The sequence below is a fragment of the Macaca fascicularis genome, chromosome 16, assembly GCF_037993035.2.
Source record: "Macaca fascicularis isolate 582-1 chromosome 16, T2T-MFA8v1.1".
Taxonomy (NCBI): Eukaryota; Metazoa; Chordata; class Mammalia; order Primates; family Cercopithecidae; genus Macaca; species Macaca fascicularis.
Genome location: NC_088390.1, coordinates 33,858,062 through 33,869,483, shown reverse-complemented (window position 1 = coordinate 33,869,483; position 11,422 = coordinate 33,858,062). Strand labels below are relative to the sequence as shown.

General features: G+C 53.0%; 2 protein-coding genes across 4 annotated transcripts in view; one reads left to right on the top strand and one right to left on the bottom strand.

Moving 5' to 3' along the window:
- Positions 1–451: 451 nt before the first annotated feature.
- Positions 452–10,983, top strand: SLC46A1 (solute carrier family 46 member 1). Of its 2 annotated transcripts, XM_005583214.5 has the most exons (5): positions 452–777; positions 1,195–2,047; positions 4,323–4,406; positions 5,866–6,022; positions 6,886–10,983. In XM_005583214.5, exons 1-5 carry the CDS (start codon positions 550–552, stop codon positions 6,941–6,943), a joined length of 1,380 nt encoding a protein of 459 aa, XP_005583271.4. In that variant the 5' UTR covers positions 452–549; the 3' UTR covers positions 6,944–10,983. The 2 variants fall into 2 exon arrangements, with proteins under 2 accessions (XP_005583271.4, XP_065387200.1); XM_065531128.1 differs by lacking the exons at positions 4,323–4,406; positions 5,866–6,022.
- SARM1 (sterile alpha and TIR motif containing 1) overlaps positions 5,563–11,422 on the bottom strand; it is a 30,392-nt gene continuing 24,532 nt past the window's right edge. For both annotated transcript variants that reach the window (XM_005583216.5, XM_074018849.1), the window contains exons 8-9: positions 10,640–10,761; positions 5,563–10,510 (exon numbers count right to left, since the gene is read on the bottom strand). In XM_005583216.5, the coding sequence (XP_005583273.3) occupies positions 10,381–10,510; positions 10,640–10,761 (252 nt within the window). In that variant the 3' untranslated portion in view covers positions 5,563–10,380. The remainder of the gene's footprint in view (positions 10,511–10,639; positions 10,762–11,422) is intronic.

The following is an 11,422-nucleotide window of genomic DNA, read 5'->3' as shown; positions in this document are numbered from 1 at the left end:
CAGCCGCACTCCGATCCTCTCCAGATGCCTCTCTGTTACAGCGCAGAACATCAGCAGCATCAGGAGTCATGTGCACTTCCAGCTCTGCCTTGAGTACCCGATGACCTGGTTTCCTCATCGGTAGATAGCGAAGGTTAATATTGGCTAGCCTGTAGAGTTATCGGGAGACCAACGCACAAAAAGGGTTTAATACCGTGCTCAGCACATAGTAAGTGGTCAATACATGTTAATTATTGATATTCTTGTTATTTGTGGTGTGTCTGGGCCGGGAGGGAGGGCTGCAGGGCGCTGTCTATGCACACTTCACAGGTGAGGTCATCCCGCGGGCTGGGGGTGCCGGGCCCCTCGCCGGCCCACGCCCAGCCAGGTGCACCCCCGCAAGAGTCCGGTGGCCTCAGGTCCCAGGCCCCTCCCCGCCGGACATTTAAGGAGGGACGCCGGGCGCAGGCGCAGAGAGGGCAAGCCCCGCGCCACACGTCGCCAGTCCCAGGCAGCCAGTCGCGCGCGCGCCCCGCCGGCCGCCTGGCGACAGCCCCGCTGCGCACACACATGGAGGGGAGCGCGAGTCCCCCGGACAAGCCCCGCGCCCGTCCCGCGGCTGCTGTGCTGTGCCGGGGCCCGGTAGAGCCGCTGGTCTTCCTGGCCAACTTTGCCTTGGTCCTGCAGGGCCCGCTCACCACGCAGTATCTGTGGCACCGCTTCAGTGCCGACCTCGGCTACAATGGCACCCGCCAAAGGGGGGGCTGCAGCAACCGCAGCGCGGACCCTACCATGCAGGTAGCGGGGCGGCAAGGAGCCTGGCAGGGAGAAGGCCCTGGGCTGGAGCGTGGCGGCAGCGGAGGGGTGGGGCCTGCATAATGGTAGTAGGGGGTAACTGGAGGGAGGGTGCATTTTGGATGGTGGGCGGGATCAGAGCAAAGCGGCCTGACCCAGAACCTCAGCGTGGGGAATGTGAAAAGTTGAGCTAAAGCCTGGCCTTGCAGGTTAACAAAAGCCGGGGAAAGGAAAGGGAATGGGGCCTTGGTCCATGTCCTTCCCCCTCTTCACTGGCAGATTCTGAAAGTTGTGCTAAGATTCTCTGAGGTTTAGGGCTCCAAAGAAAGTCCTCGTCCCTGTAGCTCCCGGGATGGCGAGGATTTGGGGATTGGGCAACCCAGAGTGAGGAACCGCACCCTGGTCATTGTGCCCCTACAGGAAGTGGAGACCCTTACTTCCCACTGGACCCTCTACATGAACGTGGGCGGCTTCCTGGTGGGGCTCTTCTCGTCCACCCTGCTGGGAGCTTGGAGCGACGGTGTGGGCCGCCGCCCGCTGCTAGTGCTGGCCTCGCTGGGCCTGCTGCTCCAGGCCCTAGTGTCCGTCTTTGTGGTGCAGCTACAGCTCCACGTCGGCTACTTCGTGTTGGGTCGCATCCTTTGTGCCCTCCTCGGCGACTTCGGTGGCCTTCTGGCTGCTAGCTTTGCGTCCGTGGCAGATGTCAGCTCCAGCCGCAGCCGCACCTTTCGGATGGCCCTGCTGGAAGCCAGCATCGGGGTGGCTGGGATGCTGGCAAGCCTCCTCGGGGGCCACTGGCTCCGGGCCCAGGGTTATGCCAACCCCTTCTGGCTGGCCTTAGCCTTGCTGATAGCCATGACACTCTACGCAGCTTTCTGCTTTGGTGAGACCTTAAAGGAGCCAAAGTCCACCCGGCTCTTCACGTTCCGTCACCACCGATCCATTGTCCAGCTCTATGTGGCTCCAGCCCCAGAGAAGTCCAGGAAGCATTTAGCCCTGTACTCACTGGCCATCTTCGTGGTGATCACTGTGCACTTTGGGGCCCAGGACATCTTGACCCTGTATGAACTGAGCACACCCCTCTGCTGGGACTCCAAACTAATCGGCTATGGTTCTGCAGCTCAGCATCTCCCCTACCTCACCAGCCTGCTGGTCCTGAAGCTCCTGCAGCACTGCCTGGCCGATGCCTGGGTGGCTGAGATCGGCCTGGCCTTCAACATCCTGGGGATGGTGGTCTTTGCCTTTGCCACCATTACGCCTCTCATGTTCACAGGTAAAGTGTGTGGGCTCAGGGACAGCTTGTCCCAGAGGCACTGGGTAAGAACCAGGGGCCAGCCACTCACTGTCCCCAGATGTGGTTCATTCCTGTGTCTTTGGAAACATTGTTATGCCTGCACCGGAGGACAGACAACTAAGAAATCCCTCAAAAATGCCATCTTTGATACATGGAAAATACAGACCTTCAGTAGCTAAAGTAATTAATCCACCGTTATCAACCATTAATATTGTTAGTAATCTAGAGCAAAAGACAAAAGTGTGGCTCATACACTAATTGCTTTACCCCTTGGCCTCCCACAGCCTATTCATATGTTCTTAAACAAAGTCCATGCCATTAATGCCTTGGTACTCACTTCTCTGATAAGAATCAAATACCCTTGGTCAGCTTCTTTGGGTTTTTTAAAAACCTGTCTTCTCAGACCACAGATATGAAATTCCTGTTTCAGTTTCTCTTCTCCTCTTCCTCCTTGTCCTTTCCCTCCTTACTTCCTCCCTTTCTTTTTTTGGTAGGAGAGGGTCAACAGGCCAGTAAATGGGGAAGTTAACTTTTTAAAATTTTTATTTGATTGGTTTATTTAGAGACAGGGTCTCACTTTGTCACCCAGGCTAGAGTGCAGTGGCATGATCATGGCTCACTGCAGCCTCATCCCCTGGGCCCAAGTGATTCTCCCAACCTGGTCTCTCTAGTAGCTGGTACCACTGGCGCACATTACCACACCTTGCTAATTTTTGTATTTTTTTATAGAGATGGGGTCCTCATCATGTTGCCCAGTCCTGGTCTCTAATTCCTGAGCTCAAGGATCTGCCTGTCTTAGCCTCCCAAAGTGTTGGGATTACAGGCATGAGCCACCGTGCCCAGCTTTAGTTAACTTTTTTTAAAGGGACAGATTTATTTTGATAGAGCCCTAAAACGTGCTGTGTATAGTCAACAATACAATAATCACAGATTTCTTAACTCAACTGCTTGTCTGACAATTAAGCAGAAGGGAGCCTTTCCCTCCTGCTGATGGCCCTGGGGGATGCAGAGATGATGAAGATGCTGTCATTGCTCTGGGTCAGGGGGAGGTCTCAACAGAGTGGGATTTGAGGGGCTTGACACTGGTAGGGGCCTTGGGTGCCTCATCGTATACCTTCTTTGGAGGATCCACTGTCCTGTAGGAGTTTGCAGTTTTGCTGAGGAGTTAACAATCACACAGGGAGAGAAATGGTTATGAAGAAAACAGGAAGCCTGTAAGTAACTGAATGCAAAGGGAAAAGGAACTCACTTTTGCTGTGTCCCTATGCCGTACTCTTCATAGATGTTACCTTTTTACCTTATGTATTGGTTCCCTGAGATTGCTGTAATGAAATACCACAAACTTGGGGGCTTAACACAACAGAAATATATTCTCTCACAGTTCTGGAGGCCAGAAGTCCAAAGTCAGTACCACTGGGCTGAACGGAAGGAGTCAGCAGGCAGTGCTCCCTTGCAAGGCGCCAGGAGAGAACGTGTTTCTCTTTTCTTTCAGCTTCTGGGGCTCCTGGCATTCCTTGGCTTGGGGTGGCCATCACCAGTCTCTGCCTCTGTGCTCACATTGCCTCTCCTCCTCTTTGTGCCTTCTCCATTCTGTTGGTGCCAAATCTCCATCTGCTTTCCTCTTACAAAGATGTGTGATGGCATTTAGGGCCCAACCTGCTAATCCAGGATAACCCCACTCTCTCAGGAGGCTTAACTTCATCACACCTGCATAGACCCATTTTCCAAATAAGGTAGTATTTACAGGTTCCAGGGCTATGAACCTGATGCCATTGGGCACCATTATTCAGCCTCCTATGACTCAGAACCATCCTGTGATGAAGGCCTTATTATCTTCCTCATACACGGAGTCAGGCTCAGAGAGGTTAAGTACCCCAGGCCACACAGATAGTATGTAATGGCATCAGGTTTTGAATTCAGGGCTGACTCCAAAGTTCATGCTTGTTTTCTTTGCCCTGCCATATCCCTACTAAGTGCCAAATGAATGGGTGATGTCTGCTGTGACCACAAGAGGTTCAGACAAGAAAGCAATCAGTGGGAATTAGCATTCATGAGAGCTAGACGGTGGCCAAGCCCAGACAAGGGCAGTCTCCCTTCCTCCTTGACTACTGTCTCCCCACCCTCACCATCAAGGAAGTTCTTCCTGGGTCTAACCTAAGCCCCATATAGAGTATGGATAGGAGATCTGCTGCCTTTCCCTTGGACACCCCTTTCCCCAGCCCTATTTTCCTGATGAGTGTTTATTTCTCCACAGGATATGGGTTGCTCTTCCTGTCATTAGTCATCACACCTGTCATCCGGGCTAAACTCTCCAAGCTGGTGAGAGAGACAGAGCAGGGTGAGTGTCAGGACCCACCTTGTATCTGGTTCCTCATGCCCAGTGTTGCCCGATATGGGCAGCCATGGCTGGGGGAACAGCTTGCCTTCCCGCCTCTTACCCTGGAGAAGTAAGTGGCCAAGACAAACACACTTCTGTGAAACTGCCCACGACGGGCAGAGGATCATGCCGCCTTGGATTTTCAAACCTCAGAGTTGGGATTTGCAGTCAGCAGAGCACAATGATGTTCTTTCTGGATAACCAGAGCAGAGGATTTACTCTCTGCAGACCTCAGCTTTTCCGTCTGTAAGATGGGTGTGATGATGCCAGAGTTCCCTGTTTCTCTGGGGTCAGCGTGTACAAGCCCAGAAGTGAACAACCTTGTGACATGGGTTTCATTTTCCACAGTTGACAGATGAAGAAACAGAGGCCCAGGGGGTTAAATCGGCTCACCCAAGGTTACTCAGTAAATGGTGGAGCTAGGATGCAAACTCACGTCTGTGTTTAAAAGCAGCTGGTCTCAGGATCTGGGTTTTAGTCCGAGCCCTGCCATAGGCCTGTTTCTTCATCTGTGATGTGAGTGGTTTGCTCTTGATGACATCACAGGCCCCTCTAGGTGTGACAGAATTTAATCTCAACCTCTGTTGGGTTGTTGCACATTTTGTAAACTGTGGGTTCTCCTGGTGTATCTACACAGAACAGCTTCTCCAGCCGCTAGGTCTTCATGCCCCAGGCGGGAAACATTCATCTTTCTCCATCTGTCCTGGAATGAGGATCTGATGATGACAGAGACCCTGGTGCCATACAGAGCCCACTGTGGGTTCTGGTGTCCCCAGAATCCATGTGCCTTCATTCATTCACCTAAACTTTTTTCCCCAGCACTTTCTTTGTGCCCAGAGATGTCAGGGAAACACGAGAAAAGAACAGCCCTTACTAACTAGCTACTTCCAGGGGGCCAGGCCCAGTGATGGGTGATTTCCATGTGAACTTAATGTTGCTGACAATCTAGGAAATAGGTATTATCCTTATTTAGCAGAAGGAGGAACAGGAACCCAAAGGATAAAAAGCTATTCAGTGGTGACACAGCTATGAATATTGGAACTGATCAGACCTGCAGTTAATCCCAAACAGATGATTCCAAAGAAGATAAACCAGAAAAAAGCCATTTCCATCAAGCTTTCATCAGACAATATCACATGTACTTTTTTTTTTTTCATGTGCTGGGTTCTGTCAGATCACATGTACTTTTAGTGTGGATTTAACAGCAGCCATTTATTTAGTAGCCCCTCTGTGCCAGCTACTGTCCACATACAACCTTATTGAATCCTCGTCACAGTACATGATGTAGCAGGATTTACTGGTGAGGAAGGGGAGACACAGGTTAAGTGACTGCTTCCGGTCACACAGCTCTGAGGTGGTGGTGCCAGAATTTGAACATGGCCTTTTCGGACTCCGGAGTATGGTATTTATTTCTTCACAGGTGCTCTCTTTTCTGCTGTGGCCTGTGTGAATAACCTGGCCATGCTGACGGCCTCCGGCATCTTCAACTCACTCTACCCAGCCACTCTGAACTTTATGAAGGGGTTCCCCTTCCTCCTGGGAGCTGGCCTCCTGCTCATCCCGGCCGTTCTGATTGGGTAATGCAGGTCCCTGACCCATGCTCATAATGGAGCCCTTTCTCATAAAAGTGCCCTCCTCCCAACCAGAAATGGTAGCTTCATTCCTAGAATCCTCCCCCTCTGGGTGTCTTGTCCCAGGTTGCCCCTCTCCTTGCACATGGCTGCCTAATCCTCCAGGAGCCATTTTCCAAGGGCAAGGTGGCAAGCTAGGTGGAGGAAGGATCAGGCTAACATTGCTACTTGGCAAGGCTGTGTTCTCTCTCCCAGTTCCCCTATTTCCCTCCATTCCCATTTTATAGATGGAACTATGGCAACAGAACTGTGTTAAAGGGAAGGCCAGAGAGCTTTGTCAGCTAGTTGAACGTTTTCCTGTATGATATTAAGAATTATATTTCATGGCTGGGCGTGGGGGCTCCTGCCTGTAATCCCGATCCTGTGGCAGGCTGAGGCAGGAGGACCACTTGAGTCCAAGAATTCAAGATCAGCCTGGACAACATAGCAAGACCTTGTCTGTATAAAAAATTTTAAAAATCAGCCAGGCATGGTGGTATGCACCGGTAGTCCCAGCTACTAAGGAGGCTGAGGCAGGAGGATCACTTGAGCCCAGGAGTTCAAGGGTACAGTCAGCTATGATTGTGTCACTGCCCTCTAGCCTGGACAACAGAGCAAGACCCTGTCTCTTAAAAAGAAAAGAAAAGTTATTTTCCAGAGCCATGTCCCTGGACATTGTCCTCCAGCTCTTAGCTTCTCAGCTTGGGGAAGGAGGAGGTTCAGGAGAGCTACCTGGACCAGCCCACCCAAGTAAATCCTGCATCACTTCTCCAGACAGGCCTTGAGGGTACCCCATGTGAAATCCAAACCCTCTCTCTGGTCTCTCACAGGATGCTGGAAAAGGCTGTTCCTCACCCTGAGTTCCAGCAGTTTCCCCAGAGCCCCTGATCTGCCTGGACCAGAAGACAGAGGGCAAGAGGAGCAAAGTGAACACCAAACAACTGAAGGTCTACAGCTGGAGCCCAGCCCACAGCAGCACCAGCAGCTCCTTTCTAAGGGCAGTGCTCTCTTTGGACGAGGTGGTCAAGACAGACCAAGGCACTACCCCATCCATAGCTGAGCCAGCCTCTGACTAGGATCTAGAATCATAACCCACACAGGCCCACTGCAGGACAGGTGGCAGGGGAGCTATTCGGGACAGGAGTCAGTTCTTCCTTTCTGCCATCCATCACTTGTAACTCCCCAGACCAGAGGAGAGGTCCTGATGGAGGTGACACTTCAGGGACCAGAGGCAGCACAAGGGCTGGCATCTCTCCTTCCAGCCCAAACTGCACAGTCCCAGGCAGGTTCCTGACACGTGTGGCAGTCACCAGCCACTTCTTAACAATGAATGTGGTACCTGGTTAGTGCCAGCCTTGGGAAGGAGGGAGGGAGGTGAGAGGGGCTTGGTGATCTCCGGAGGAGGAGCGCTGCCTTCACTGTGGTTGGGGAATTGATCCTTGGCTATGGCCTACCCACTCCCTGGGCTGAAGAGTGCCAATCATTATAAATCAGCTTCAGCAAACTGAAACAAACCTTCTGGTGCCTTGGGCTTTGGGGCCCTCTGTTTTCCTGCTGCCAATCTGCCTGCCATATGTCAGACAACAGAAGCTGCTGGGCTGGGCAGGAGCCCTGAGCTGCTTGGTGGACTGATACCAAGTGGGGCCAGCCAGGGCTTGTACTGACTTGCTGTGCAACCTTAAACAAGCCCCACTAGGAAGGGCTAGATCAGCGATGCCCCGAATTGTTGAATCGTGGTAATCACATTTGGATGGACAAGTTAGGAAACTTAGCTGATGCTCTGAGATCTTTCCCACCTCCTCATACATTCTACAATAAGATGCCTCTCTTCATGGGCCTGGGGAAAGGATGAATGGGTGTGGCTGGACTTTTGACCTTTAATGTCCCTGAGCAGTTCTTGGCCCTTGGGGAGAAGTGGGGGGAGGATCTGGCTGACTCAGCCCCAACCGAGGGGTAGCAGCTGCAGCCCAGCCGAGCAGAACACCCTGGCCCTACAGACCTGTGTCTGAGCAGGCTTTGGAGGAAAGGCCACTTCTGAGTCCTCTATCTCAGGAGAAGCCAGGCCTAGGTGCTTGACCTGGTGATCTGAGCTGTGTTTGTCCTAGTGCGGGTGGCAGTCACCTCTGAGCACACTGGCCTTGGCTTAGGGGAGGCTTGTGACTTCAGCTGTTCCGTCTGGGACTGGATGCTGGACTCTGATTCCCCCAGAGAGACAGAAGATCGGGCAGAGGTCAACCAGAAGGCCACACAGGGCTGTGGACAGCAGTGGAGGGTATACCAAACAGAAAGAAAACACAGGAAACCTCTCTGAAGACTGCCCATGGGGACCTCAGGAGGGAGTGGGACTGACTGGAGACAAGAAGCCAGAAATCATCCCCTGGAGACACTCAGACACTGTATTGTTGTTGACTCTGTCCTGTGAGGCCAGTGTCCAGGCTGCCCTGCTTGTCATGTCCATGCCCTCACCCTGGCCCCAGTGAGCACTTGCGCTGCATGAGGAAAGGAAGATCAGGTGGGGTCAAAAGCAAAGCCTCGAGGCTGGGACTGGCCAAGACAGACTCTGGCAGGGAGGGGAGTGGAAGGAAGGAACCCCAAACCTGGAGTGAGAACTTTGACTTTCTGACGATGTGGCCGAGAGCTAGGAGTCGCCTGGCCAGCACAGCCAAGAGTGGGGCTGGGGGCGCAGCCAGCCTTAAGGTGTCAACACCCGGCCCTCATTGGGGAAGAGCCTTCAGCAGTCCCCGTGGCCTGCAGCCTGGGTTTATTGGAGGGTACTTTCTTGCCCTCTGAACCCAGTGGAGGAGGGGGCAATGGGACATTCCTGCTCAGTTATTTCAGTATGGCCCCTGGGTCAGCTTTTTTTTTTGCAAAATCCTATCCCCCACTGCTAGAGTCTTTGAAGCAAGGGAGAAGCAATAGCCCAGCCTCAGAATGATTCTCAGGAGAGCAATTCCACTGCCAGTGGACTGGGTGCCAGGAGGTCTAGGTCTGGATCTGGGGCTGCCACTAATGACAGGAAACTGGGCTTATCTTCAACCTTTCTGAGCCTCAGTGTCATTATCTGTAAAATGGGGATGATAATACCAGGTAGAGTTGCTCTGACGACTGGAGACCAAGGAGCGGAGTGTGTGGGAAATGGCAAAGATTCGTGAGGGCTTCATGCTTTAGAGATTTGCTACCCTTAACCACCAGCATCAGCTCACCTGGGAATCTGTAAGAAACGCAGAGTCTCAGGCCCTACCCCAGATCTCCTGATTTTAAATCACCTGGGAATCTGTAAGAAATGCAGAGTCTCAGGCCCCACCCCAGATCTCCTGATTTTAACAACATTCCCAGGTGACTTGGATGCATGTTAAAGTTGGAGAAGCTGCCATAGGTGACAACCTTTTGCCTTTTCAGGACTTTGCCTCTTTCCACAGAGCTGCAGGTTCTGTCCAGGCTGCTTTTACTGCCATGGGGGCTGCCTGGTCCCTGAGCAAGCGGTGGGTAGCCCTGGATAGCTGAGGGGCTGGGGTAGCCAGCTGGGCCAGACCAGGAAGGAGCCTGAGGCACAGCACCAAGGCATGGGGTAGGGTGGGCTTTGAGGCACGGCTTCCCCATGCCCAGACTCAGGCCCAAACAGGAGGCTCCTGTGCACCAGCAAGTGCAGCAAAGCTGGCTGCAGCGACAAGGAAGTCAGAGGGAGGGCCAATTTACCTCAACCCTCGCCCTGGATGTGGCAAAAGATACCACACTGAAGGAAGCTGTAGGGGATCTGGGACCTAGTCAGGCTGGCTAAGGGCACTGAGTGATTACAGGGCAAGGCCACAGAGCGGCAGGAAGTTGTAAGTGCAGGGGCCAGGCACAGTCTGAGTGAAGAGCCATGATGGCATTCATCCCTGGCTGGCTCTTGGGCCCAGGCCCTTGCTCAGAATACAGTGCCCAGGCCTGCCTGGGCATTGCCTTAATTCCTGTCTGAGGCTGCCTTCCTTCATCCTCAAACTGGCTGCTATCAGAGCAGAAGGGAATGCAGAACCACCCCCACCCCAACTCCAATGTCTCCAGAACTGAGCAGGGACCCTCCCCATGACAGAGACAGACAACCCAATGGCAGGGCATGGGGGAGTTCTAACCTCCCGAGCCCAAGTCTGACTTCCCTTCCCTCTCCAGATACTGAGGAAAGTGGGCTGGAGGTGGGCCATGAGGGTGGGGGACAGGGAGAGGGAGAGCCATTTGCTAAGAAGAGCCCAGGTTGTCTCAGCCCAGGGAGGCCAGTTTGAGGAGCTGTTCCTTCAGAAAGGACGATGGAAGTGGAAGTCACAGCAGGGCTGGGAACTGGCGACTGGTTAGGTCGGACCCATGGGTGCAGCACCCTCCAAACTGGTGTCAGAGCCTGCAGATGAGTCCCGGGAGGAGCGGCCCTGTAGGAAGCGGATGATCTTCTCAATGGTGGCCTCCTGGTATTCGTGGGACCACCTGTGGGCACAGGAGCCATGTGGGTCAGACAGCTGGGCAGAGGGAGCTGCTAGTCAGCTGTTTGCCCACACTCTGCCTGTCATGGTGATCTGTACCCTACCCCCCTGGTCCCAGGGCCCCGGGGCTCACTTAATGCCGTTGAAAGTAAGCACAGCCTGCATGTCCTCAGGCAGGACCTGGGGCTCAGGCCACTCGAAGCCATCAATGACGGGCACAATGTTCTTGCCACAGCTTAAAGCAGTCACAATCTCCTGGAGAAAGAAAGGAAAGGAGGAAGATACTCCTGTATCCATTTAGGGACCCTTGTAGCCGGGCAGGTGCTGGGAGGGCCACTAGCCCGAGGCTGGGTCCAGGGCAGGACACCAGTCCTGAAGTCCACCTTGATATCTCCCTTAACCCTTGTAGTATAATAAAAAATAAATATTTTGTCTCTGCCCAGGGTTCCTGGCACAGAGCCCCTAAAACCCTTGGAATCTCTTGAGTGATGAGTGTCTTTGTATGCTAAAGAGATGATTCCCCACTGGGGGCCTGGGGGCGCTATGGGGGTAGCCTAGATAGCTTCAGGAAGCCGCTGGTCACCAGGGAGACCAAGGCATGATTAGAGGATTGGAACTTTCAGCCCCACCTTCCAGCCTCCAGAGGTGCTGGAGATTGAGTTCAATCACCAATGGCCAATGATTTAATCAATCATGTCTACATAATGGAACCTCCATAAAAACCCCTAAACAAGGGGTTTTGAAGAGCCTCCAGGTTGATAAATGGGTGTAGGTGCTGGGAAGGTGGTAGAAGGCATGGCATCCACACCTCTACCCTCCACACACAGAGATCCTATGTATCTCTTCCATTTGGCTATTCTTGAGCTGTGTCCTTTGTAAGTGTGAAATTAAATAATTCAGCTGGGCATGGTGGGTC